This window comes from Molothrus ater, chromosome 29, assembly GCF_012460135.2.
Source record: "Molothrus ater isolate BHLD 08-10-18 breed brown headed cowbird chromosome 29, BPBGC_Mater_1.1, whole genome shotgun sequence".
Taxonomy (NCBI): Eukaryota; Metazoa; Chordata; class Aves; order Passeriformes; family Icteridae; genus Molothrus; species Molothrus ater.
Genome location: NC_050506.2, coordinates 591,229 through 617,753, shown reverse-complemented (window position 1 = coordinate 617,753; position 26,525 = coordinate 591,229). Strand labels below are relative to the sequence as shown.

Below are 26,525 nucleotides of genomic sequence, written 5' to 3'. Positions count from 1 at the left end.
CCAGCAGAGCGAGAACCTCGGGGTTAATCTCTGCATCCAGGACTGCTCATGGATTTGGGGTTGGAAAAGATCTCCAGGATCACCAATCCCAACCTGTGATGGATCCCTTGATGTCCCCTCATTCCTGGGACACCTCCAGGGATGGGGACTCCAAACCTCCCTGGGCAGCCTCTTCCATGGAAAAATTCCTTCTTCCATTCCCAGAGAGCCTCTCCACGCCCAGAGGTGCCCAAGGAATGAGCGGACCTTGGGCTGATGACCAGGCTGGGGCTGGGAACGCCTCGGATTCGATGGTCCTGGAGGTCTTCTCCAGCCTCATGGATCCTGTGGAAAGGAGCTGGAAATACTCATGGCCTGCCGTCCAAAACCTGCAATTCTCCGTGAATTCCCCCAGGATTTACCTTGCAGAGGAGGGTGCTGCATTATGCAAAAGAGGCCTAATCTCCTTTAATGGCACCAAGCAGATCTCAAAGGGGTTTGAAGGCTGAATAAATCCCGCTGAATTAATCCCTGCAGTGTTCCCAGAAATGAACCCGGCCTGGAATATTTTAAGATGAAAGCACCCTGTGGTCAGATAGACAAACCACAAGATAAGGAAGTGAAGCAAGTAAAAAAACACAAATACTGAGGCAAAAAACCCTGTAATCAGTCGTGGCCCATAAATCACGTCTTGCACAAAGAGTGGCCCAAGTCGTTGGGCAACTCAAAACTCGGTATAAAAACCTGAGCAACTCCCGGCTCTCCCAGCCACTTCTCTTCCCTCCTTTGCCTTCGTGAGTAAGGTGAGTTTGAACCTATTTATTCTCTTTCTAAAGCCTTGATTTTGTAGCTTTTCCCTCACTCCTCTTGCCGCAGTTTCTTCTCAGAGGGAAGAAGGGGTTTTATACCAGAGAGGGAGTTTTGTGTTGGTGGCGACTTATAAAAATCATTCATTAGCCACATTAGTGAAATGGCTATGGGTTATTTATTAAATGGGTTATTTATTAAAGGGGTTATTTATTCAGTTTTGGGATCCAAGGCAGTTTTAAGGTTGCACAGCTGCACTTTAATATCAGCAGTGAATTCTCGGGCCTGTTGAGTTGTGTGACCACATCCCACCGCAGCCCAAGCAGGGAATTCACCTGAGGCCAGAACACGAACCACTCTAAAAATCCAATTTCCTTCCCAATTCCCAACCCTGAAAGGACCCCTGGAAAGCTGCTGATAAATGTGGGTGTAACTCAGCTCCTGTATTCCAGACCTCCCTCCGGCCACAGCCATGTCCTGCTACGACCTCTGTGCCCCCACCTCCTGCGGCCCCACCCCGCTGGCCAACAGCTGCAACGAGCCCTGTGTCCGACAGTGCCAGGACTCCACCGTGGTCATCCAGCCCTCGCCCGTGGTGGTCACCCTGCCCGGGCCCATCCTCAGCTCCTTCCCCCAGAACACCACCGTGGGATCCTCGGCGTCCGCGGCTGTCGGGAGCGCTCTGAGCGCCGGGGGCGTCCCCATCAACTCCGGGGGCAGCTCCTTGGGTTTTGGGGGCTTTGGGGGCTTTGGCTACCCCGGGCTGGGCAGTGGCTACAGCCGGCCCTACCGGCGCTACAACGCCTCCCGCAGCGGCTTCTACGGGCCCTGCTAAGGAGGGAGGAGAAGACCAGGAATGCTGAGCCCCGACCCGTCCCTGGAGCAGGACTGAGCTCACGGCCACGGTTTTTGGATGCCACGTGAGATGCCCCCAGCCTGGAGTTAAAGGAGCTGTGGGAGTTTGGCATCTCCCCAAACAAGGCCTTTGCTTGTCTTTTGTCGTGCTTTACTTCGTGTTTCTGATCAAATGTCTTGTCCTGCTTTTTTTTGTTTTGGTTTGTTTTTTTTTTTTTGTATTTGATAATAGGCAAAATATTAATTGCTGGCAATTGTTGTGCATGGCTGGATTAGCATGGGTCGTTCATCGATGAAGAAGGAAAATTTCCACTCGCTGAGTGTGTCTGAGTGGGTTCTGTCCTTCGTGAACCATGGAAATGTATTCCTGACTTTTTCGTTGCTTCCTTCCCTTCCTCAACCCATTAAATTCGTGCTGCATCACCCTCCGAGTCTGCCTGGCCTTCTTTGCTCTCCCAGCCCCTTTTCCAGTGCCTTTGGAAGTCCCCATTTCCAGAAAACACCACGCAAATAATTTCAAAGGAGAAGGAGTCAGATTCCGGTGGTGGAAAACGTTTAAACCCGAGCCTGAGACCCCTTATTAAAGGCAGAAAGGGACCCTGCAATGGGTGCCTCCTGCTGGGACATAAACAGGGAAATTTTAAAGATGTGATACTTGGGAAAAGTGTTTTAAAAGAAGGGAGCTCAGCTGAGGTTTCTCAGGGAAATGTGGAGGGAGAGAAGCAGCAATTGGGGCATCCTGTTTTGGGGTGCAGCTTCTCTTGGCAGCTGAGCTCAGCCCCTGGTGAGTCTGGGAGGGGAAGCACAGAAGGATGGGGAGTGTTTCTGCCTTTGGAATTTGCTGGGTTGGGAAGCAAGTCTGGGACAGAGAGATTAAAGGACTAAAATTTAAAGAATTTTTAGTTCCTACCCTCTCTTTAGGCCGTTTTAAGACAAAGCTGAGATTTATCAGGCGTGGCTTTGCTCCTCCTGGATTGGGACGCAGGTGTGGTTTAGACACCCTGAAGGAAGAAGGTTTGGAAAACTTCCCCTGAGGGCTCCAGATGACTCAACCTCCTGTCACCCCTTAAAACTCCTGACATCTCTGAAAAGTCTCGCTTGGAGTCTTTGTCTGCCTGTCCAGAATGAGGCTGAGCTGTAATTAAAGATGCTGATGAGGTTCTGCCGACTGCAGTCATTAGTGGAATGAAATTAAAGGAGGTAAATGAAAGAATGAATAATTTTAAAGAGGAGGTTTTTTTTTAATAAACACCAGAAGACAGTGGAAAGCTGGCAGTTTGATGTTCTATTACAGGACGAGCTTGGTCTGGATTAAATGTTCAATTTAATATTTTTTGCCATCTCAACTGAAGCTATTCCCTGATCAAAGGTGATGAATTCCAAAAAGTCCAAGGGCTCCAAAGGGCTGTGACTGAGGCACTGCTGAGAAGGTGCCTTGGACAGGTTCAGGTGGATATTTCTCATAGCAAAATTAATTTCCTTACCCTTGTAGTTCCCTTCTCATTAATTGAACCAAATCCTTTCCCAGATTGCAAAAAAATTCCCCTCAAAGTTGGGATGTTTCCTCCAAGCATTCAGAAATCACATCAGAATGAAATATGACCCTCAGGTACCACTTCCCCCCTTCATTCCTGTCCCAAACGGCCTTTTTGGGTTAAAACTTGGTGTGGCAACCAGTAAAGCACAATTCTGAGGATAAAAGGGAAATCTGGGTGGGTTTGCAGTCAGTTAGAAAGTGATTTATTCGCTGCTGCAGAAAATGAGTGGGAATATTGTGTTGGAATGTTTTCCGCAGGGAAGGATTTCTCCTGAAGACCTTGGTCCCACAGAAATAAAAAATACCAATATTTTTGGCAGAAATACTTGTTGTCAGCGAAAATCCCTTTCAGCACCAAATCCTGCAGAGCTGAGGCCAGAGCTGCAGCGTCTCCTGGTTTTATGGGGAGAAGGGAAGAGGCAGGAAGGCTCTCCAGAGCTTTTACGGCTTTCTGGGGCTGCCTGGAGGATCCCAGACATTCCTGCACATTTTATTACCCAGTCCCCGCAGGAGCTGTGGGTTTGCTTTGCATTTGGCCGGGTTCCCAGCAGGGAAATTGGTTTGTTTACTGTTTATGTTCATGATGGTTTACCCTGGCCGCGGATGAAACCCACGACCCGCGAGGCCGCTTTCATCTCTCTGCTTTGCATCCATTAAATATTCCCGGCTCCATCTCGCCAACTCCACCTCCCAAAGTGGGGATGAGTCAAAATCCCATTTGTTTAGGACTTCTGGCATTTTGGGCACACACTTGGGAGCAGCCCCTGGTGCGGCAGCGGGTTTTAGTTGGAGTCCTGAGTGTGCAATTCCAGCCGTGATAAGTGCCCAGGAGATTTCGGATCGCTGCTCCTTGTAATCTTCCCATGAGCAACATCCCAAAAGCTCTCGGCTGCTGGGAGGAGAAGATGGAGCCACCCAGACAAGCTGGACTGAGGATCACCTTCAGAAGTGGAATTTGGGCACTTTTCTATCTTCTCTGTGGCTTTGGATGAGTTGGCCTTGCAAACCACAAGCTGCTCTTAGAGTCGATAGATAATTATTGTTATTAAGGAAAATCAGGGATCATGGAATGGTTTGGGTCGGAAGAGGGCCTTAAAAATCATCTAAACCATGGGCAGGGACACCTTCCACTATCTCAGGGTGCTCCAAGCCCTGTCCAACCTGGCCTTGGACACTTCCAGGGATAGGGAAGCCACAGCTTCTCTGGACAAACAATTTTTTAACATTTCTGTGCATGCAGCGAGAACTTTGGGAAGGTCTGGTCAGTCTCGAGGGACAGAAGAGTTTCCATCCATCGTGTCATCATTTTGGGTCATCCCAAACTGGGGACATCCAGTGACTGAGTTGATGCAAATTCTTATTTGTGTTTCAAGGACAAGGTGGAAGGATTGGAGCTGCTGGGGAAGTTTTGTGGAATCCATCAGGAATCTTGGCCACCCCTTTGAACCCCTGGTCATGTTCAAAGAGTCCTTCCCTGCCCATTTGCTGATCGTCCCCCCGTTTGCATGTCTGAGTGGTCCAGGGAAATGTTTGGGGAACTTTGAAGGCTTCTGCTCTTCAGAAGTCTCCAACCAGCGTTTATTTCCCAGGAGATGTTGGGGCAGATACTCCCAGTTCGGGGCTGATTTGCCTGTCTCTGCCTCGGAGATTAAACACCACGAGAGGCTGGAAATGCTCGGCCCTGCCCTCCAGTCTGCTCCGGCATTGTCTGCGATTACTTTTTAATCTGGAAATTGCCTTTGAAAAGGAACTGGAATTGCTGCACGCTGAGGTGATCTGTGAGACGTGCAGATTGGCTTTCAAAGAAGGAAAAAAGGAACAGGAACATTACAAACATCTCTAAATAACTGCTATTAATTTGGGGAACGATTTTGCATAATGGTGCGAAGCCCAGCAGGGGAAAGTAATAATTTAGTGGCAGATGTAAAAGGGTTTGGCGTCTTTGATGACCCCAAAGATGAGCTTGGGCAAGGCTTTGAGCAGCCCCAAATTCCCAGGCATCCTCCAGCTGACCTCAGTCGCTGTCCTGGTTTAATGTAGGGAGAAAACCCAACCTGGAGACTCCTGAGATGAAGGACTTGGACACCCAGTTCCTAAATTGTGTCTCAGATTCCATCATGGGAGCGTGGTGGTTTAATAATAACAAAGGAATAGATCAGATGCTGATCCTCCTTCATGCTCTCTGCTGAGTCAAGAAAATAAAATCTGTTCCCTCAAATAATCCATTTCCCAGTACCTTCGAGAGTGGGGGAGCTGAATCACTTCTAAATGCCTTCTGACGATTTTATTTCCTTTATTTTTGTGCATCTCCCTCTGTTTGAGAGGAATTTGGTGAAACACTGAGGCAGAAATAGGAATTTATGCCCTTCTCAGAGCGAGGTGCGCCAAAAACTTGTGCCCTCCATGCAGGGGGAAAGGGATTTCACAGGGAAGGTCACTGCACCTTTCCCGATGGTTTCATTCATCCGTGTCATGGTTCCTTGGGATGCAAAGCAATTTCCTGAGTAACCCAGATGAATCAGCCTCTGATCAGGAATTAACCGGGCTCGTAAGATTTGAGGATAAAAGAAACCTCTCCGGAGGAATGCATACATTACAGGGAGGAAACGAAATCCAGGCAAGAAACACAAACAGAGAGGAAAAGTAAATCCCCAGCCAGGGGTGCTTTGCATATGAGGAATCGTTGGCAATTGGCTGCTAATGAGCTACACGCACAATTTGTGTCCCAGGTCCTCGGGCTCTCTGGGCCAGGGTATAAAACCAGCCCGGTCGGAGGACCTACAACCACTCCTGGCTTTCTTCTCCTTGGAGAAAAGGGTAAGTCTCGATCTGCTTCCCATTTTCTTTGGATGGTTGCTGTCTTTGTGCTTTATTTTTCTGCTGTTCGTCTTTAGCAGCCCGAGGTCTGCGCTCTTTAAAATTGCTGGGGAAACCTCCAAGCGGCTTTTTCTCCAGGGAGGGACATTCTGTGAAGGGTGGAGATCGTTCCTGTGCTGATCCCGGATTTTTTCATTTGTGTCGCCCGAATCTTTCTGTTCCAAGAAGTCCCGAGCTCTGCCTGAGCATTGCTCAGCAGCTGGGAGCGGATTTGGGGTATCCGCGCAGAGCTTTTGTCTCTCGGGATGGAGTCACAAAACATTCGGGGTTGGAAGGGACCTCTGGTGATCTCCTGGGGCAGGTGACACAGGAAAGCCTCCAAGCGAGTTTGGAATGACTCTGGAGAGAGGGAGACTCCTGGGCACGAGGGTCTGAACGTCTCCAGAGGGAGATTCCCTGAACTCCCTTGATCAGACCCACCTGGGCCAAGGCCTCACCGTGAAATTTCTGCTGAGGAGTTTGTTGGGGTTGTGGGTTTTTTTTGGTGGTGGTTTTTTTTTTTTTATTTTAAAATTTTATATTTTTATTTTTTATTTTTCCCTCTGTTTTGGGGCACAGTTTCTCCTTGCTTTCCTGACCGCCTGCTCCCTCCCTCACCTCCCCACTTATTTCAGGGCTGCAGGAGGAGCGTGGTGGGGAAGGAGCGCTCAGAGCCGCTCAGGAGGAGCTGGAGCTGCCCTTTGCAGAGTGTGTGGAGAGCTCTGAGCTTCACTGAAATCCCCTTTCAACCCCAGACCCAACCCCTCCTTCCATTCCCCACTCACTCCTCGCGCTCTCCATCACCACAGCAGCTTAATTACGCGGCTAATTACACCTCGTTCCTTGCATTCCAGAGCTCTCTGCCTTCCAGACTCTCACCCCACAGCCATGTCCTGCTACGACCTCTGTGCCCCCACCTCCTGCGGCCCCACCCCGCTGGCCAACAGCTGCAACGAGCCCTGTGTCCGGCAGTGCCAGGACTCCACCTACGTGATCCAGCCCTCGCCCGTGGTGGTCACCCTGCCCGGGCCCATCCTCAGCTCCTTCCCCCAGAACACCGCCGTGGGATCCTCGGCGTCCGCGGCCGTCGGGGATGCTCTGAGCGCCGGGGGAGTCCCCATCAACTCGGGCAGCTCCTCGGGGCTCGGCAGTTTGGGGTACTCGGGTTTGGGGGGGCTCTACGGGAGGTCCTACAGGCGCTCCAACCGCTGCGGGCCCTGAGGGAGCCGCGGGAAGGGACGAGCAGGAGACGGAAACGCGACTGGATGCAGGAAAGCGCGATCGGATGCAGGAAAGCGCGATCGGATGCAGGCCTGAGCCCGTGCCCTCCCGCTTGCTGACCCCCTCAGCTTTGCCCCGAGCTCCCGGCGCTGCAGGAGCTTGGCTTTCCCCAGTTGATGCCTTTCTGTGCAATCAGGGAGGCGAAAAATGTCACTCGATTGTCGCTGGGTGTCCAGCTGTAAAGCACTGCCTGGAAATGGGTGATGAATTTTAATCCCTTATCCAACCCTTCTGTATTCAACCCTTCTGCTTTCTTTTGCTGTATTTTTTTTTTAATTCCACTTCTCGCTCATTAAATAGATGGCGCATCACAATTTGTGGTTTGCAATGTTCCTTCTCTCTCTTTCTCTTTGGAGCCTTCTCTGGCAGAAATTTGCCTGTGCATTTAAATTGTGAGTACCAAGCAGATCTGCATTTAAGTTACACCACGCTAATCACTGAGGAGTTAGAGAAATATAAACAATGAGTAATATCCTTTTTTGGGGGGGGGAATATTTTCCCTTCTTCTCATTTCTGGAAGATCACTATGAAATAATCACTCCTGGTTAGCAACAAATGGGGGGAAAATGGTGGGAAATCTAAAGCATCTTTAGGGACAAAACTTTATTTAATTTGTTCTCAGTATCCCATCTAAACCTCCTCTCCATAAATTTGAACCCGCTCCCCCTTGCCCTGTCCCTCCAGGCCTTTGGAAATAATTTCTCCCCGTATTTCTTGTCGGCTCCTTGAGACACTGGAAGGTGAAATGAAGTCACCCCGGATTTTCTCTTCCTCAGGCTGAACAAACCCAGGCAGAACTTTCAAAACCCAACGTACACAAAATGAAAACTTAGGTCTCGTCCTTCCCTTGTCGTCCTGCTAGCTTAGGAACGCTGCAATTATGTCTTAATTGTTTGCTAAGCGATGTGGTGATGAGGGGCCTGGGGTGTCACCAGGAATCCTCAGAGCAAGAACAATTACTCAGAACCTCGGGGAAGTTAATGACGGGCAAATTGCTAAACAAACATTCCTCAACATCGTGTTAAGTACCCCAATTAAAGTCCCATTCCACATTTCAAACACGGGGAGCAGGATAGATCCTGTGATAAGGAACTCTCAGCACGCCGGGGAGTTCTGCTCCCGGAGGAAAAAATAAAGGACAAATAAAAACCAGAGAGGCTTTTGTGCAACACCAACAGGGCTTTAATGTCAGAGAGAAGAGCAACAACCAAGGGCAGGGAATCCAAGCGATCACAGGGGCAGCAGGGGATGCAGAATTCGTGCTCTGGGAGCAGGGACCAGCTCAGGACCAGGATAAGCCAGGGATGGAGGGGTCCGGGTACAGAGAGGGGATGGAGGGCTCAGGGAATCCAGAGGGGATGGAGGGCTCAGGGAATCCCATGGGGATGGAAGGCTCAGGGAATCCCACGGGGATGGAGGGCTCAGGGAATCCCGAGGGGATGGAGGGCTCAGGGCACACCCAGGGCTGCTGGGCACACTCAGCTGCCACTGCCAGCGCCTCCTGCCCAGTGTCCCCATGGCCCGGGCCAGGCTCCTGGGCTGGCGCTGCCTCTGGGGCCTGGCACTGCCTGGGGGGCTTTAGAAAACCCCACAGCTCCCGCGGCGGGACCTGCCCCATCTCTGAGAGCCAGGCAGGGAATAGCCCAGGCCCCGTGAGGAGAAGCCGGAGCTGTAGGACCTCCCGCAATTGCCAAAGGAGCCCCCATAGCCCCCAAGGGAGCCCCCATAGCCCCCAAGGGAACCCCCATAGCCCCCAAAGGAGCCCCCATAGCCAGTGTCACCTCCATAACCCAGGGAACGGCCGTAGCCAAGGGAGCCCCCATATCCCAGGGAGTCCCCATAGCCCTGGGAGCCCCCATAGCCCCCACAGCTTCCCAGGCCAAAGGAGCCCCCATAGCCCCGGGAGCCCCCATATCCAAGGGAGCCCCCATAGCCTGAGAAGCCCCCATAGCCTGAGAAACCCCCATAGCCCCGGGAGCTCCCATAGCCCCCATAACCTCCCAACCCAAAGGAGCCCCTATAACCACGGGAGCCCCCTAACCCAAAGGAGCCACCATAGACTTGGGAAGCTCCATAAGGTCCCCACCCAAAGGAGCCCCAATTCCCCTGGGAGCCCCCATAACCTCCAGACCCAAAGGAGCCCCCATAGCCAGAGGAGCCCCCCAAGGCCAGGGGGCCCCCATAACCCCCAGATCCTCCCAGCCCAAAGGAGCCCCCGTAGCCCTGGGAGCTGCGGGAACTGAAGGAACGCCCCGGCAAGGCTGGGCCCGACGATCCCACAACGCTCTCCTGGGGGCAGGTGCTGAGCACGGGGCCTGGGATGGTCACCACCACCGGCGGGGGCAGGATCAGGGCTCTGGACTCGGGACACTGCTGCACACACGGCTCGTTGGAGCTCTCGGCGATGGGCCGGGGGCAGCTGACGCCGCAGGACTCGCTGGAGTAGGACATCCTTCTCTGCTGGGAGGCTGCAACGCACAGCAGAAAGGACTTTAAAGCTAAACTGTCTGAGGAGAATCGAAATGAAACTCTGCGTGTGAAATATCAGAGGGAAACAGATACATTCATAGAAATCTCATTATTGTATTAGCCTTCGTCTCACCATGATCATCCTTGCAAGAGAAATTCTGTGCTGGATAAATTAAACAAACTTGTAGCAACTCAGTCAAAGGTGTACGACCAGTGAGAAAGAAGCCAAGAGGAAGAGGGAAAAAGCAACATTGACTTTATGCAGTAATTCAGATTTTATGGGGATCAGTGCCGCCGCTTACCTTGTTCGCTGCTGGGATGGGAACAGGAGCAGTGGATGAAGGGCTGTGGGTGATGTGAGCTTTTATATCCTCCTCAAAGCCACTCTCTGAGCCTCCCATCCTCGTTTATTACAAAACCAACGCCACAGTGGGTGCTTCCATTCTGTCACCTCAGCAATGTCCCTCCCAAACTCGCGTGGCTGTGACACAACCGCTGATGGCAATCAGCTCCCTCTGAGGGCAATCCGAGGGGATTTGGGGAACTTGGGGCTGCAGGGTGGTCATGGGGTCATTGGTTAGAGCCGGTCCTGCTTGAGTCCAATTTTAATGTCCCGTTAAATTGGGACATTTTAATGGCCACGGTAACCATGGTGTGGAGCCCTTTGTGGTGCCACCTTCACCAGGTGGAGTTCACCCAACTGGACCTAAAATCGTGGCTCTGAGAGGACGTGAATTCTCCTGGTAGCTGAGTAGAGATCTGTAAAAGTTGTTCCCAAAGAGGCAGAAACTGGTACAGCCAGAAGAGGCCTCGGCCTTAAGCTAATTCCAAATATTTCATGATTTCATTTGAAATCTCAGCTTCCAGAAGTTCAGTTTGAAATACATTAAAAATCTTAATTTTCTTTCCTCCCAACCCTGAAGTACTGACCACTACAGAAAAAAAGAATTTAATAAAGTAGTAATAAATAAAAATATATTGTAGTAATAAATAAATATATTTTATTAGGGTGAGTCTGGGACATCCTGCAGTTATTTATTTTCTTTCCTCTTGCAATTGTTTTCTAATTTTATGACATTGCAAAAGCAAGGCAATAAATTACCTCTAAATTGTAAAATAGCTCTGTTTGTGAAGTGTCATCAGGATTTGCTGATAATAATGAGAGGTACTGGAGGATAATGACTTTAAGCTGCCTCACAAATACTCATTAATAGTCAGTGCTTGCAATTTCTGTTATTATCCCATTAAATGGAGGCTGGGAGTTATGAGGATTTGTTCTGAGTTAGGAGCTCCCTTGTTATGAAACAGCATCATTTAAAAATATCAATCAATGTCACTCCTCTTGATTCCTTAATCAGCATTTGATTAATAATTTCAGTGCTGGCAATGATTTAATTTTCATTCCTGAGGTCAAATTCTTTATTTTATTACCTGTTAACATGTTTGGGATGACTGTGACAAGTACATCATCTGCCATATCAGGTGCAGTTTCTTCTTAATTTATGAGGCAGCATTTCGCTGAAATATCTTAAATTTTAAGGGAGAAATTAAAGCCTGACTGCAAATTATCTGAGTTTTCAGGCTTAACTATCAATGTTCTGCAAAAAAGGGGTCTCAAACTGATGTTCTAAAGTCTCAGTTCTTGGAGTTTCACCTGTAAATATTTTGTCCATGAAATTGTGCCTCACGACACAGAGCCCTCAGCTCACGCGTCTCTGAACTGACGCTCCTGCCCCACTTTTGGGCGCTGACATTTCCGTGTTCGTGCCTAACACACCAAATATGAATTTCCTGTGGGCGCTCACAAAGCCCCTCATGGTCCTGGAAGGACCTGGAACATCCCCCAAGTGTCGCTGCCTCCGTGACATTCCAAAGCCAGCAGGGAATGGAGCAATGGAGCCCAACTTGGAATTGTTGAGTGATTAATGGCATTTGAGCTGCAAACACAGATAAAAACCCCTAACATTTCTAAAGCATTTGGAGATAATTGATATTTTCTTCATTCTTCTTATCCGTCTCCCTCTTTTTGTGCAGCTCCCGTGGATTTTTCACGGGATTCACTTCAATTTTAAAAGACGAAGTTAATGAATCTGAACTCATCGAACCCAAAGACAGCTCTCGTGATGGGGATTATTACCTCATCATTCACCAGCTCGATGCCCTCAAGTCTGTCCTGACATGGCCTCACGCCCGTTTTTTGTGCGTGGGGAGTGGCAGTGCAAAGCCAGCAGAATTAAATCCCTCCATGTGAGGGTTGTTCTGTGTGGGACCGGAGGCACAGAGGGCGTTTTGTCCTTGTAAGCACTTTGGGAAATGTATAAAAGCTGCCACCACTCCGAGCCTCTCCATCCGCATCTCCTGAGTTATTCACCTTGGTGAACAGGGTAAGTCCGATTTGAGCTCCTCTATCCTTCCCTATCCTTCTATTTCCCCATCCAATTCTTTGATGTTCTGGATTGGCAGATTTAAAAATTGTGGGTCTGACAAGGCTGCTGTAGAATAAAATGTGAATTTTCACCATGCCACTTGGAATATCCATTTCCAGGCATTTTAGGTGCAATGCGTGGCTGCAAAATTTAAAAATATCTGAGTGATCATTCCCACTTTGTGGGAATATAAGGGAAAATGTTCTGGTTTGGAAGCTGAGGGCTACTTGGGAAAGGATATGAAAATACAGAAATTGCTGCTTTGTATCTGACAATTAACTTCCTATAGATACATTGCTAGATTTCAGTCGGACTTAATAAATTTATAAAGAGAAAAAACAGTTTTCTCACAGTGTAAGAAGTGTCACCCAGAGATGACACCAGATGTTTTCATCTGTGCGTGACATCTTGGGGACCTTGAAAGCAGCCAGAGTCTAGAATGTGATTTTTGTGCTCAGACAAGGGTCAGATTTAGAAAGCAACAAACTCCAGGCTCTCTCACATTTTCCATGGCAAAGCACAGGCAGAGTCAGGTAGAAATTTCTGGATCTGAAACCTTTCTCCTGCTGTGCGTTGCAGCCTCCCAGCAGAGAAGGATGTCCTACTCCAGCGAGTCCTGCGGCGTCAGCTGCCCCCGGCCCATCGCCGAGAGCTCCAACGAGCCGTGTGTGCAGCAGTGTCCCGAGTCCAGAGCCCTGATCCTGCCCCCGCCGGTGGTGGTGACCATCCCAGGCCCCGTGCTCAGCACCTGCCCCCAGGAGAGCGTTGTGGGATCGTCGGGCCCAGCCTTGCCGGGGCGTTCCTTCAGTTCCCGCAGCTCCCAGGGCTACGGGGGCTCCTTTGGGCTGGGAGGATCTGGGGGTTATAGGGGCCCCCTGGCCTTGGGGGGCTCCTCTGGCTATGGGGGCTCCTTTGGGTCTGGAGGTTATGGGGGCTCCCTGGGCTATGGGGGCTCCTTTGGGTCTGGAGGTTATGGGGGCTCCCTGGGCTATGGGGGCTATGGGAGCTCCCGGGGCTATGAGGGTTTCTCAGGCTATGGGGGCTCCCGGGGCTATGGGGGCTCCTTTGGCCTGGGAAGCTGTGGGGGCTATGGGGGCTCCCAGGGCTATGGGGACTCCCTGGGATATGGGGGCTCCCTTGGCTACGGCCGTTCCCTGGGTTATGGAGGTGACACTGGCTATGGAGGCTCCTTTGGGGGCTATGGGGGCTCCCTTGGGAGCTATGGAGGCTCCTTTGGGGGCTATGGGGGCTCCCTTGGGGGCTATGGGGGCTCCTTTGGCAATTGCGGGAGGTCCTTACAGCTCCGGCTTCTCCTCACGGGGCCTGGGCTATTCCCTGCCTGGCTCCCCAGAGATGGGGCAGGTCCCGCGCGGGAGCTGTGGGGTTTTTCTAAAGCCCCCCAGGCAGTGCCCGGCCCCAGAGGCAGCGCAGCCCAGGAGCCTGGCGGGCATGGGGACACTGGGCAGGAGGCACTGGCTGTGGCAGCTGAGTGTGCCCAGCAGCCCTGGGTGTGCCCTGAGCCCTCCACCCCTGCTGGATTCCCTGAGCCCTCCATCCCCTCTGGATTCCTGAGCCCTCATTCCCTTGGGATTCCCCTGAGCCCTCCATCCCCTTGATTCCTGGCCTTCCATCCCCATGGGATTCCCTGAGCCCTCCATCCCTCAGGATTCCCTGAGCCCTCCATCCCTCTGGATTCCCTGAGCCCTCCATTCCCTTGGGATTCCCTGAGCCTCCATCCCAGGGGATTCCCTGAGCCCTCCATCCCCTCTCTGTGCCTGGACCGCTCCATCCCTGGCTTATCCTGGTCCTGAGCTGGTCCCTGCTCCCAGAACCCAAGTTCTGCAACCCCTGCTGCCCCTGGGATCGCTTGGATTCCCTGCCCTTGGTTGTTGTTCTTCCCTCTAACATTAAAGCCCTGTTGGTGTAGCACAAAAGTCTCTGTTTTTCATTTGTCCTTGTTTTCCTCTGGGGGGATATTCCCTCTTGTGCAGGGAGGAGAGGCCTGGAGTTCTCACTTGGCCAAGGCCCTTGGGTCTTTGTCATTTGGAAAAAGGAGGCAAAGAGACAGGGATTGGATGCAGGAAAACTTTATTGAGCCCCAAGGGGCAGGAGAGGCAGGGAGAGGGAGGGTGGGCAGGCCGGAGGCAGGCCGGGTGTCACGGGCTGCAGGAGGCCAGGGCAGCTTGTGCAGAGCTCAAGGTGTCCATGCTGGGCTGAGGCGGCGTCAGGGCCTTGGGGGCTGTTGCTGGTGGCTCTAGCAGGGCCCGCAGGTGTCCAGAGCTTCTTGCTGTAGCGGGGCAGGGCGCAAGGGCTGCAGGCGGGAGCAGCGTAGGCTCTGCCAAAGGTGCAGAGGCCCCCCGAGGCCTGGGTGGCGCCGGCGCCGTAGAGGCCGCCCAGCCCCAGGGAGCCGCCAAAGGCCGGTGCTCCGGAGGAGCCCACCACGGCCTGCTGGGGGAAGGAGCTGAGGATGGGGCCGGGGAAGGTGACCACCACGGGCGGGGGCTGGATGAAGGCAGAGGAGTCGGGGCACTGGCGGGCACACAGCTCGTTGCAGCTCTCAGCGATGGGCTGGGGCACAGCCACGCTGGTCCTGGGTGGGCACAGGTCGTAGCAGGACATCTTGGAGTGAGAGAGATGAGGCTGAAAGGGAATTCAGAAAAACACGGGTTAGAACAGACAGGGCGATCTCCCAATTCAGCAGTGGCCTGCTCGCACACTTGCCACGAACCCTGAGTGACCAAAGTCACACAGCCTTGCCCACCCTGCCCAGCACTGGCCCTGTGCCCTGCAGCCCCCTCAGAGCCCTGATCCCCGCATCCCCAGTCCTCACAACCCCTGACCCAGTCCCTGTGCCCAGCCTGGCTCTGTCTGTCCTGGCCAAGGGGTCATAGCAGGACATCCTCCCGGGCTCAGGGTTGGTTTGCCGCAGATAGAGATGTAAAAACTATAAAAGCTGAGAAGCTGATGAGGGAAATTTTCAACATGAGTGAAATGACTGTATTGTGATTTATGTTCAGCCTTGATCGTCATGGTCAACACCCACTGAGCACCTCAATAAAAACATTCCTGTGTAAAACCATCCCCAGAATGACCAGACGTCATAGGCTGATCTTTGTTTGGCCTCACATGGTTGTGTCGTTCAGCTTTTGGAAATGTCTACCCTGAAGAACAATATAAAAACCCCAATCCCATCTCCCATTAACTTCCCTAAAGTTGGGAAGTTAGGAAGATCTGGGGACTCCCAAATCCCACATTTCCCACTGTTTTCATTAAGAGTGATTCCAGACAGAAATGATGTAAAGCTGTTCTAAATCTCAGCATTCCTAAAGGAATCTTCCACAACTTCTCTGGTACAGGGTCTGATTAAATAAATATAAAGAAATTAAAAATTCATACTCACTTAGCTCCTCAAGGCGAATGAGCTGTGAGAAGTGTCTGGATGGACCCAGGCACTGGAGCTTATATAGAGGATCCCAACATTCCAGAGGGCTTGGAATCTTGCTTGGACTGGGGGTTCTGCCTGAAATAAATTGTTTACCAGCTTTGAGTCACAAAAGTTTGGAGTTTGTGGCAGTTCTGATTTCATTCACATTCTCCTATCGTGTGATGTCGGAGTTTCACCACCCTGATTACTTTAATCTTGGGTCTTAATTGGTGCTGGCAACTCCTGGCATCATTACAGTGACCTCACCTCTAATAGTGAATTACCATGTTCATTAAGCTGACTCCACATGTTGCTTCTTCCTTTACAATCTTGTCATGAGCTTGTCTGCTCCAAGATTTTGTAAGACTCATCTTTGGCTGACATGGACATTTTTCCTTAACAGCCCTTTAAAATTATCTGATAAATTAATTAGAAGCAGAAACCAGCTTATTCCAGAACTACCCAGGAATAAATGTGTTTTCCAGCCCTAATTAAAGAGACCTTGTTGGTCAGAGATGGATTTGAGGGGTCATGAATATCTGCTGAGATCATCCAGGACACTCAGCAATTCCCCAATAATTTTCCATTGAGAGGAAGGCTTGGAATCAATCCCACATAAAAATCACTTTGTTTAACCAAGAAGGTTTTAGTGGAAAATTAAATTCAGTTTTAAAAGGGTCAATGGTGCTGAATGTTCCCATATCAAGTCCTGTGATTCCAATTTTGAGGAAAAACCGAAGAGGCAGTTCAAGGTTGTTCTTTAATGTCCTGGGTGCAATCTCTTATCAATAGTGTTCTGGCCCTTCTTGAGAAAAACACTTTGTAATGATTTCACAAACATTCATTATCTGCTGTTCAACCCAGCTAATGTTCGGTGTTGTATGACATGAGTGATTTAGACATTTCACTCTTACACAACCCCAGCTGCTTTAATGTGCAGGAAACAAGGTGGTGCCTGCCATTACTTTAATTAAATCATTATTTGTGCCATTGGAAGTCAAGGGTTAATGATTAATGCAGCTCTTCTTTTCCTTCTTTAAAAAAGAATCCTGTCCATATCTGTGGTTGAATCCTCTGTGAGTTTAAGATTCCACCTTTGCTGTATTTCCCTAATTTCAAGCTATATTTTCCATTAAAAAATAAATATTTGTGGTTTTATACCTTTCTTGGGTGATTTTTCAGAGCACAACTTTTAGGTCTTCACCTGCATCCAGTGCATTTTACGGACCCTTCTTGTAATTCCTGAGAAATCTCCCCAGAAATCTGCTCTGAATTCCTATCCTGAAAATTGGTCGTTGTGGTCCAAATATTGGTTTCACGCAAATATTTTCATTTCCTCTGCAGGTGAAAAGGATTTGGGTTTAGGTTTGTGTTTTGTTTGTTGCCCCAACAAGTTCCCCTGTATTTGCTGCAGGGGAAGGAAAAAAATTATTCTCCAAGCACAGAAAGGGATTGAGTTGGTTCCCACATCTCCCAGCCTGGGGGGGATTTCCTTGCCTTGATTTATATTTTATGAAAATCTGACAGTCAGAGCAAGTTGTGCCTCATCCCTGGCACAAACTCCCTTCAAATCCAACCCCTTTCGATGGGCTGCATCAAAACCCCTGCGGGCAGCAGGGGAGGGGAGATTCTGCCCTGCTCAGGTGAGACCTCACCTGCAGAGCTGCCCCAGCCCTGGATCCCAGCCCAGGGAGGAGCTGGAGCTGCTGGAGAGAGCCCAGAGGAGGCTCCGGGATGATCTGAGGGATGGAGCAGCTCTGCTGGGAGGAAAGGCTGAGAGAACTGGGATTATTCTGTTGGGAGAAGGGGAAGCTCTGAGGTGACCTCACTGTGGCCTTGCAGGACCTGAAGGAGCTACAAGAAACATGGGGAGAGACAATTCCCAAGGGATGGGGTGACAGGACAAGGGGGAATGTGTTCAGAGGGACAGGGAGGAGGTGTAGATGGGATCTGGGGGATAAATTCTTCCCTGTGAGTGTGGGGAGGCCCTGGCACAGGATATTCCATGGCTGTCCCATCCCTGGCAGTGTCCAAGGTCAGGCTGGACAGGGCTTGCAGCAACCTGGGCTGGTGGAAGCTGTGCCTGCCCATGTTAGGGCGTGGAACGAGATGATTTTAAGATCCCTTCCCACCCAAACCATTCTATGATTCTGTGATTACCTCTCTCCACTTTGTATTAAAAACACCATGATTTCAGCATTCTCTGGACTGCAAAATTTATTTGGAGGGTCCTTGTGAGGAAAAAAACCTCTAAGTGCAGACTTTCTGAGGAACAAGGGTTGTGAGAGCACTTGGGAAACACTGAGCAATGATCTCTGCTCCCTGTTTTGTTGTTTTGTAGCCCTTGCATGTCCCAGGGCTGATTAACAGCACCCAAAGCAGGGAGGAGCTGCCAGGCACCTCAGCCCTGATCAGATCGTTCGTAGCCGCTGGGTTTGGCCGGGCCGGGCCCTTCCCTGCCATTACTTTCCCTTTTGTGTCATCCAGGGCAGGCTGCTCCTCTCAGAATGGCTCCAGCACTCCCAGGCCCTCTCCAGTGGCCCTCCAGACACTTAAACAACCAGAAATGGTCAATGACTAAAATGACTAAAGATGAAAACGCAAAAATTCGATGCATAAAACATTTATTGCAGGAACAACTTCAATAAATCACAGAGAATACAAAGGAAAACATCGGAAAAGGAGAGGTACAAAGACAATTGAAAAAAAAAAGATAAATCTTTTAACTCAATCAGTTGTCAAGAAGCAGAGCTGAATAAATGCAAAAATGACATGAGGTTGACATAGACAATAAAGGTCAAAGGTAAAGAACAATGAAATTGTTATACATAATAAATTCACAAAAGACATCATTAGAGATTAGACCTTCACACGGGAGACAAAGTAAAATACTAAACATAGGAAAAGACAACTTTTAAAGGAAACAGTAATGGCGGAAAAATGGAGATAAACAACTTCTAGATTCTTTCATTGCTGACAGATAAAAAAGAGGCCGGGATGAGTCTAACAGGGCCCGCAGGTGTCCCAGAGCTTCTTGCTGTAGCGGGGCAGGGCGCAAGGGCTGCAGGCGGGAGCAGCGTAGGCTCTGCCAAAGGTGCAGAGGCCCCCCGAGGCCTGGGTGGCGCCGGCGCCGTAGAGGCCGCCCAGCCCCAGGGAGCCGCCAAAGGCCGGTGCTCCGGAGGAGCCCACCACGGCCTGCTGGGGGAAGGAGCTGAGGATGGGGCCGGGGAAGGTGACCACCACGGGCGGGGGCTGGATGAAGGCAGAGGAGTCGGGGCACTGGCGGGCGCACAGCTCGTTGCAGCTCTCAGCAATGGGCTGGGGCACAGCCACACTGGTCCTGGGCGGGCACAGCTCCGCGCTGGTCCTTGGTGGGCACAGGTCGTAGCAGGACATCTTGCAGTGGGATGCGAGGGTGCTCTGCAAGAGAGGGCAGCCATGGCAGGAGAGCAGCCCAGGGCAGCGCCACAGGGGCCACAGGGGCTGGAGCAGGGAGCCGCCAGCAGAAGCGCTGGCACACTTACCCTTGTTCCCGAGCTGGAGAAGGTGGCCAGGGCACTGCTTGGTGCAGTCTGGCCCAGGCAGGGCTTTTATAGCAGCCCCGGCATTGCTCAGCTCCAGCCTGGCCAATCTGCACAGGGGACACTCCCTGAGGCTGCTGCTGCTGCTGCTGCTGACAGCAGGGCTGTGCGGCCCCTGCCCCTCCCTGAGTCAGCATCCCCCAGGTGCCAGCCCAGCACATCCCGCTGCCCCAGCCATCTTGTCCTTCCTGACACCTCAGATCCTTGATAGCAGGGATGGCACAAAGCAATGGACTCCAGGAACACCTGAAAGGGCCTGGAGAATCTTGGGCAGGAGTTTCACGAGTCTTCATCATGGAGGGCATCTGTGCATCACAGCACAGCCCAGCAGAACCAGACCACATATGCCTGCACTCGGTCAGCCCAGGGGCTTCCATGGCGTTTGGAACAAAGACTACTCATGTCAGGCCTGTTCTTCATAGGTCAAAAAGTCGAGATGTCCATCTGGCCCAGGCTGATTCCAGCCCTGCCCCACCCCTTTGGACCATTACAGGTGTTCCTGGAGTCCATTGCGTTGTGCCATCCCTGCTATCAAGGATCTGAGGTGTCAGGAAGGACAAGATGGCTGGGGCAGTGGGATGTGCTGGGCTGGCCCCTGGGGGATGCTGACTCAGGGAGGGGCAGGGGCCGCACAGCCCTGCTGTCAGCAGCAGCAGCAGCAGCAGCCTCAGGGAGTGTCCCCTGTGCAGATTGGCCAGGCTGGAGCTGAGCAATGCGGGGCTGCTATAAAAGCCCTGCCTGGACCAGACTGCACCAAGCAGTGCCCTGGCCACCTTCTCCTGCTCGGGAACAAGGGTAAGTGTGCCAGCGCTTCTGCTGGCGGCTCCCTGCTCCAGCCCCTGTGGCCCCTTGGGCGCTGCCCTGGGCTGCTCTCCTGCCATGGCTGCCCTCTCTTGCAGAGCACCCTCGCATCCCACTGCAAGATGTCCTGCTACGACCTGTGCCCACCAAGGACCAGCGCGGAGCTGTGCCCACCCAGGACCAGCGTGGCTGTGCCCCAGCCCATCGCTGAGAGCTGCAACGAGCTGTGCGCCCGCCAGTGCCCCGACTCCTCTGCCTTCATCCAGCCCCCGCCCGTGGTGGTCACCTTCCCCGGCCCCATCCTCAGCTCCTTCCCCCAGCAGGCCGTGGTGGGCTCCTCCGGAGCACCGGCCTTTGGCGGCTCCCTGGGGCTGGGCGGCCTCTACGGCGCCGGCGCCACCCAGGCCTCGGGGGGCCTCTGCACCTTTGGCAGAGCCTACGCTGCTCCCGCCTGCAGCCCTTGCGCCCTGCCCCGCTACAGCAAGAAGCTCTGGGACACCTGCGGGCCCTGCTAGAGCCACCAGCAACAGCCCCCAAGGCCCTGACGCCGCCTCAGCCCAACATGGACACCTTGAGCTCTGCACAAGCTGCCCTGGCCTCCTGCAGCCCGTGACACCCGGCCTGCCTCCGGCCTGCCCACCCTCCCTCTCCCTGCCTCTCCTGCCCTTCTTGCTACAATAAAGTTTTCCTGCATCCAATCCCTGTCTCTTTGCCTCCTTTGCTGGAGTCATGGATATCCCTGGGGGAAGGGGGAATTCCGAGACTGGGAGGGGAAATGGTGTTGGGGAATAATTGGGGCTGTGGAAAATGGAAGGGGATGGGGATGGAAAGGACAAATTGGAAGAGGACAGAGGATTGTGACCTAGAGAAGAAAATGAAATCAAACGGGAAAGCGAATCAGAAGATAAAGTACCGTTGGAAGGGTTTGGCCTAGAGGTAGGACAAAAAAGAAAAGGGGAAAGAGAAAATGAGACAGAAGGTGACAAAGAAGTATAAAAAAAGAACAAGAGCAAGAAGTAGAGAAAGAGAGAACGAGAGAGAGAAAGAAAGAGAAAGAAAGAGAAAGAAATAAAAAGAGAAAGAAAGAGAAAGAAAGAAGAAACTGATGATGGGGAAATTTTATGTATAGAGTGTAGGGATGGGCAAGTTTCTTTCTGATTTCAGGCCATGCTCGTTTAGCAAAGCCAACATTGATAGAGAGGGGCTGGAGCTCTGACAGCCTCTTCCCCTGGATGACTCCCTGCTTGGGGGACAGTCCTACTCTTTGCCAGCATGGCAGCAGGTCTGGAAAGGCCCCTGGTGTCATGGCCTGCAAGAGCGTATTTCTATGTTTTGAGGCAGAGTGCTCAGAGTTCCTTGTCCTTGTCCTGGTCCTTGTCGTTGCCCTTGTCCTTGGCCTTGTCCTTGTCCTTGTCCTTCTCGTTGTCCTTCTCCTTCTCCTTCTCCTCCTCCATCTTCTTCTTAAACTTATGTGACACATTCTCACTAGTGTCCTTCATATCGATCCACTTCTACTTTGAAGCCATTTCCTTTTCAACTTTAACTGCCAATAAAATATTCCCTCTTCTACTTTACGGTTGCTGTTCACTTCCATTATCAGTTTGCCCAGGAGCACCTTTTCCCCTCCAACTCCCAGAATTCCCCATTCCCAAAAGTGTCTTCATGACTCCAGAAAAAGAGGCAAAGAGACAGGATTGGATGCAGGAAAACTTTATTGTAGCAAGAAGGGCAGGAGAGGCAGGGAGAGGGAGGGTGGGCAGGCCGGAGGCAGGCCGGGTGTCACGGGCTGCAGGAGGCCAGGGCAGCTTGTGCAGAGCTCAAGGTGTTCATGCTGGGCCGAGGCAACGTCAGGGCCTTGGGGGCTGTTGCTGGTGGCTCTAGCAGGGCCCGCAGGTGTTCCAGAGCTTCTTGCTGTAGCGGGGCAGGGCGCAAGGGCTGCAGGCGGGAGCAGCGTAGGCTCTGCCAAAGGTGCAGAGGCCCCCCGAGGCCTGGGTGGCGCCGGCGCCGTAGAGGCCGCCCAGCCCCAGGGAGCCGCCAAAGGCCGGTGCTCCGGAGGAGCCCACCACGGCCTGCTGGGGGAAGGAGCTGAGGATGGGGCCGGGGAAGGTGACCACCACGGGCGGGGGCTGGATGAAGGCAGAGGAGTCGGGGCACTGGCGGGCGCACAGCTCGTTGCAGCTCTCAGCGATGGGCTGGGGCACAGCCACGCTGGTCCTGGGTGGGCACAGCTCCGCGCTGGTCCTTGGTGGGCACAGGTCGTAGCAGGACATCTTGCAGTGGGATGCGAGGGTGCTCTGCAAGAGAGGGCAGCCATGGCAGGAGAGCAGCCCAGGGCAGCGCCCAAGGGGCCACAGGGCCTGGAGCAGGGAGCCGCCAGCAGAAGCACTGGCACACTTACCCTTGTTCCCGAGCTGGAGAAGGTGGCCAGGGCACTGCTTGGTGCAGTCTGGTCCAGGCAGGTCTTTTATAGCAGCCCCGGCATTGCTCAGCTCCAGCCTGGCCAATCTGCACAGGGGACACTCCCTGAGGCTGCTGCTGCTGCTGCTGACAGCAGGGCTGTGCGGCCCCTGCCCCTCCCTGAGTCAGCATCCCCCAGGTGCCAGCCCAGCACATCCCGCTGCCCCAGCCATCTTGTCCTTCCTGCCACATCAGATCCTTGATAGCAGGGATGGCACCCAGCAATGGACTCCAGGAACACCTGTAATGGTCCAAAGGGGTGGGGCAGGGCTGGAATCAGCCTGGGCCAGATGGACATCTCTGCTCTTTGGCCTATGAAGATCAGGCCTGACAGGAGCAGTCTTTGTTCCCACTCGTCTGGAAGGCCCTGGGCACTGCCTCGACACAGATGGGGTCTGGTTCTGCTGGGCTGTGCTGTGATGCACAGATGCCCTCCATGGTGAAGGTTCCTGCCACTCCTGCACCTCATGCTCCAACCCCTGTCAGGTGTTCCTCTAAGCCATTGCTGGGTGCCATCCCAGCTATCAAGGATCTGATGTGGCAGGAAGGACAAGATGGCTGGGGCAGCGGGATGTGCTGGGCTGGCACCTGGGGGATGCTGACTCAGGGAGGGGCAGGGGCCGCACAGCCCTGGTGTCAGCAGCAGCAGCAGCAGCAGCATCAGGGAGTGTCCCCTGTGCAGATTGGCCAGGCTGGAGCTGAGCAATGCCGGGGCTGCTATAAAAGCCCTGCCTGGGTCGGACTGGAGCAAGCATTGCCCTGGCCACCTTCTCCTGCTCGGGAACAAGGGTAAGTGTGCCAGCGCTTCTGCTGGCGGCTCCCTGCTCCAGCCCCTGTGGCCCCTTGGGCGCTGCCCTGGGCTGCTCTCCTGCCATGGCTGCCCTCTCTTGCAGAGCACCCTCGCATCCCACTGCAAGATGTCCTGCTACGACCTGTGCCCACCAAGGAGCAGCACGGAGCTGTGCCCACCCAGGACCAGCGTGGCTGTGCCCCAGCCCATCGCTGAGAGCTGCAACGAGCTGTGCGCCCGCCAGTGCCCCGACTCCTCTGCCTTCATCCAGCCCCCGCCCGTGGTGGTCACCTTCCCCGGCCCCATCCTCAGCTCCTTCCCCCAGCAGGCCGTGGTGGGCTCCTCCGGAGCACCGGCCTTTGGCGGCTCCCTGGGGCTGGGCGGCCTCTACGGCGCCGGCGCCACCCAGGCCTCGGGGGGCCTCTGCACCTTTGGCAGAGCCTACGCTGCTCCCGCCTGCAGCCCTTGCGCCCTGCCCCGCTACAGCAAGAAGCTCTGGGACACCTGCGGGCCCTGCTAGAGCCACCAGCAACAGCCTCCCAAGGCCCCGACGTTGCCTCGGCCCTGCATGAACACCTTGAGCTCTGCACAAGCTGCCCTGGCCTCCTGCAGCCCGTGACACCCGGCCTGCCTCCGGCCTGCCCACCCTCCCTCTCCCTGCCTCTCCTGCCCTTCTTGCTACAATAAAGTTTTCCTGCATCCAATCCTTGTCTCTTTGCCTCTTTTTCTGGAGTCATGAAGACACTTTTGGGAATGGGGAATTCTGGGAGTTGGAGGGGAAATGGTGCTCCTGGGCAAACTGAAAATGGAAGTGAACAGCAACCGTAAAATAGAAGAGGGAATATTTTATTGGCAGTTAAAGTTGAAAAGGAAATGGCATCAAAGTAGAAGTGGATCGATATGAAGGACACTACTAAGAATGTGTCATATAAGTTTAAGTAGAAGGAGAAGGAGAAGGAGAAGGAGAAGGAGAAGGACAAGGACAAGGCCAAGGGCAAGGATAAGGACAAGGCCAAGGCCAAGGACAAGGAACTCTGAGCCCTCTGCCTCAAAACATAGACATACGCTCTTGCAGGCCATGACACCAGGGGCCTTTCCAGACCTGCTGCCATGCTGGCAAAGAGTAGGACTGACCCCAGAGCTGGGAGCCATCCAGGGGAAGAGGCTGTCAGAGCTCCAGCACCTCTGTATCAATGTTGGCTCTGCTAAACGACCATGGCCTGAAATCAGAAAGAAACTTGCCCATCCCTACACTCTATACATGAAATTTCCCCATCATCAGTTTCTTCTTTCTTTCTCTTTCTTTCTCTTTTTATTTCTTTTTCTTTCTTTCTCTTTCTTTCTCTCTTTCTCTAGTTTTTGCTCTTGTTCTTTTTTATATTTCTTTGTCACCTTCTGTCTCATTTTCTCCTTCTCCTTCTCCTTCTCCTTCTCCTTCTCCTTCTCCTTCTCCTTCTCCTTCTCCTTCTCCTTCTCCTTTTCGTGCTCCATCTAGGCCAAACCCTTCCAACGGAACTTTATCTCCTGATTCGCTCTCCCGTTTGATTTCATTTTCTTCTCTAGGTCACAATCCTCTGTCCTCTTCCAATTTGTCTTTTCCATCCCCATCCCCTTCCATTTTCCACAGCCCCAATTATTCCCCAACACCATTTCCCCTCCCAGACTCGGAATTCCCCCTTCCACCAGGGATATCCAGGACTCCAGCAAAGGAGGCAAAGAGACAGGGATTGGATGCAGGAAAACTTTATTGTAGCAAGAAGGGCAGGAGAGGCAGGGAGAGGGAGGGTGGGCAGGCCGGAGGCAGGCCGGGTGTCACGGGCTGCAGGAGGCCAGGGCAGCTTGTGCAGAGCTCAAGGTGTCCATGCTGGGCTGAGGCAGCGTCAGGGCCTTGGGGGCTGTTGCTGGTGGCTCTAGCAGGGCCCGCAGGTGTCCCAGAGCTTCTTGCTGTAGCGGGGCAGGGCGCAAGGGCTGCAGGCGGGAGCAGCGTAGGCTCTGCCAAAGGTGCAGAGGCCCCCCGAGGCCTGGGTGGCGCCGGCGCCGTAGAGGCCGCCCAGCCCCAGGGAGCCGCCAAAGGCCGGTGCTCCGGAGGAGCCCACCACGGCCTGCTGGGGGAAGGAGCTGAGGATGGGGCCGGGGAAGGTGACCACCACGGGCGGGGGCTGGATGAAGGCAGAGGAGTCGGGGCACTGGCGGGCGCACAGCTCGTTGCAGCTCTCAGCGATGGGCTGGGGCACAGCCACGCTGGTCCTGGGTGGGCACAGGTCGTAGCAGGACATCTTGCAGTGGGATGCGAGGGTGCTCTGCAAGAGAGGGCAGCCATGGCAGGAGGGCAGCCCAGGGCAGCGCCACAGGGGCCACAGGGGCTGGAGCAGGGAGCCGCCAGCAGCAGCGCTGGCACACTTACCCTTGTTCTCGGGGAGGAGAAGGTGGCCAGGGCACTGCTTGGTGCAGTCTGGCCCAGGCAGGGCTTTTATAGCAGCCCCGGCATTGCTCAGCTCCAGCCTGGCCAATCTGCACAGGGGACACTCCCTGAGGCTGCTGCTGCTGCTGCTGACACCAGGGCTGTGCGGCCTCTGCCCCTCCCTGAGTCAGCATCCCCCAGGGGCCAGCCCAGCACATCCCGCTGCCCCAGCCATCTTGTCCTTCCTGCCACGTCAGATCCTTGATAGCTGGGATGGCACCCAGCAATGGGCTCCAGGAAGAATTTTGATGGTCCAAATGGGTGGGGCAGGGCTGGAAGCAGCCTGGGCCAGATGGACATCTCTGCTCTTTGGCCTATGAAGATCAAGACAGGAGAAGTCTTTGTTCCCAGTCTCCTGGAAGCCTCTGGGCACTGACTCCATGAGGATGCGGTCTGGTTCTGCTGGGCTGTGCTGTGATGCACAGATGCCCTCCATGGTGAAGGTTCCTGCCACTCCTGCGCCTCATGCTCCAGCCCCTGACAGGTGTTCCTCTAACCCATTGCTGGGTGCCATCCCAGCTATCAAGGATCTGAGGTGGCAGGAAGGACAAGATGGCAGGGACAGCGGGATGTGCTGGGCTGGCACCTGGGGGATGCTGACTCAGGGAGGGGCAGGGGCCGCACAGCCCTGCTGTCAGCAGCAGCAGCAGCAGCCTCAGGGAGTGTCCCCTGTGCAGATTGGCCAGGCTGGAGCTGAGCAATGCCGGGACTGCTATAAAAGCCCTGCCTGGACCAGACTGCACCAAGCAGTGCCCTGGCCACCTTCTCCTCCCCGGGAACAAGGGTAAGTGTGCCAGTGCT

The 26,525-nt window shown here is 53.3% G+C and overlaps 10 protein-coding genes across 10 annotated transcripts; 5 read left to right on the top strand and 5 right to left on the bottom strand.

Moving 5' to 3' along the window:
* Positions 1–1,246: 1,246 nt before the first annotated feature.
* LOC118696065 (feather beta keratin-like) lies at positions 1,247–1,621 on the top strand. Its single transcript, XM_036397997.2, has one exon. It carries the CDS (start codon positions 1,259–1,261, stop codon positions 1,619–1,621), a length of 363 nt encoding a protein of 120 aa, XP_036253890.1. The 5' UTR covers positions 1,247–1,258.
* Positions 1,622–6,907: 5,286 nt separating this feature from the next.
* LOC118696068 (feather beta keratin-like) lies at positions 6,908–7,255 on the top strand. The gene has a single exon (XM_036398000.2). It carries the CDS (start codon positions 6,923–6,925, stop codon positions 7,253–7,255), a length of 333 nt encoding a protein of 110 aa, XP_036253893.1. The 5' UTR covers positions 6,908–6,922.
* A 1,638-nt stretch (positions 7,256–8,893) lies between these two features.
* Positions 8,894–9,766, bottom strand: LOC118695889 (scale keratin-like). Its single transcript, XM_036397699.1, has 2 exons — positions 9,427–9,766; positions 8,894–9,306 (listed from the first exon to the last, which is right to left on the bottom strand). The coding sequence occupies exons 1-2, from the start codon at positions 9,764–9,766 to the stop codon at positions 8,894–8,896; spliced, it is 753 nt and encodes a 250-aa protein (XP_036253592.1).
* A 3,040-nt stretch (positions 9,767–12,806) lies between these two features.
* LOC118695888 (scale keratin-like) lies at positions 12,807–14,137 on the top strand. The gene is made up of 2 exons (XM_036397698.1): positions 12,807–13,488; positions 14,040–14,137. Exons 1-2 carry the CDS (start codon positions 12,807–12,809, stop codon positions 14,135–14,137), a joined length of 780 nt encoding a protein of 259 aa, XP_036253591.1.
* Positions 14,138–14,298: 161 nt separating this feature from the next.
* LOC118695887 (scale keratin-like) lies at positions 14,299–14,838 on the bottom strand. Its single transcript, XM_036397697.1, has one exon. It carries the CDS (start codon positions 14,827–14,829, stop codon positions 14,299–14,301), a length of 531 nt encoding a protein of 176 aa, XP_036253590.1. The 5' UTR covers positions 14,830–14,838.
* A 3,799-nt stretch (positions 14,839–18,637) lies between these two features.
* Positions 18,638–19,074, bottom strand: LOC118695886 (scale keratin-like). The gene is given in 2 exon segments (XM_036397695.1): positions 18,638–19,033; positions 19,036–19,074. Coding segments are annotated over 2 exon segments (435 nt in total).
* Positions 19,075–19,559: 485 nt separating this feature from the next.
* Positions 19,560–20,531, top strand: LOC118695885 (scale keratin-like). The gene is given in 4 exon segments (XM_036397694.2): positions 19,560–19,572; positions 19,963–20,008; positions 20,097–20,133; positions 20,136–20,531. Coding segments are annotated over 4 exon segments (492 nt in total).
* A 1,362-nt stretch (positions 20,532–21,893) lies between these two features.
* LOC118695884 (scale keratin-like) lies at positions 21,894–22,330 on the bottom strand. The gene is given in 2 exon segments (XM_036397693.1): positions 21,894–22,289; positions 22,292–22,330. Coding segments are annotated over 2 exon segments (435 nt in total).
* A 367-nt stretch (positions 22,331–22,697) lies between these two features.
* Positions 22,698–23,783, top strand: LOC118695882 (scale keratin-like). Its single transcript, XM_036397692.2, is given in 4 exon segments — positions 22,698–22,732; positions 23,165–23,260; positions 23,349–23,385; positions 23,388–23,783. Coding segments are annotated over 4 exon segments (564 nt in total).
* Positions 23,784–25,173: 1,390 nt separating this feature from the next.
* Positions 25,174–25,565, bottom strand: LOC118696064 (scale keratin-like). The gene has a single exon (XM_036397996.2). It carries the CDS (start codon positions 25,537–25,539, stop codon positions 25,174–25,176), a length of 366 nt encoding a protein of 121 aa, XP_036253889.1. The 5' UTR covers positions 25,540–25,565.
* Between the last annotated feature and the right edge of the window lie 960 nt (positions 25,566–26,525).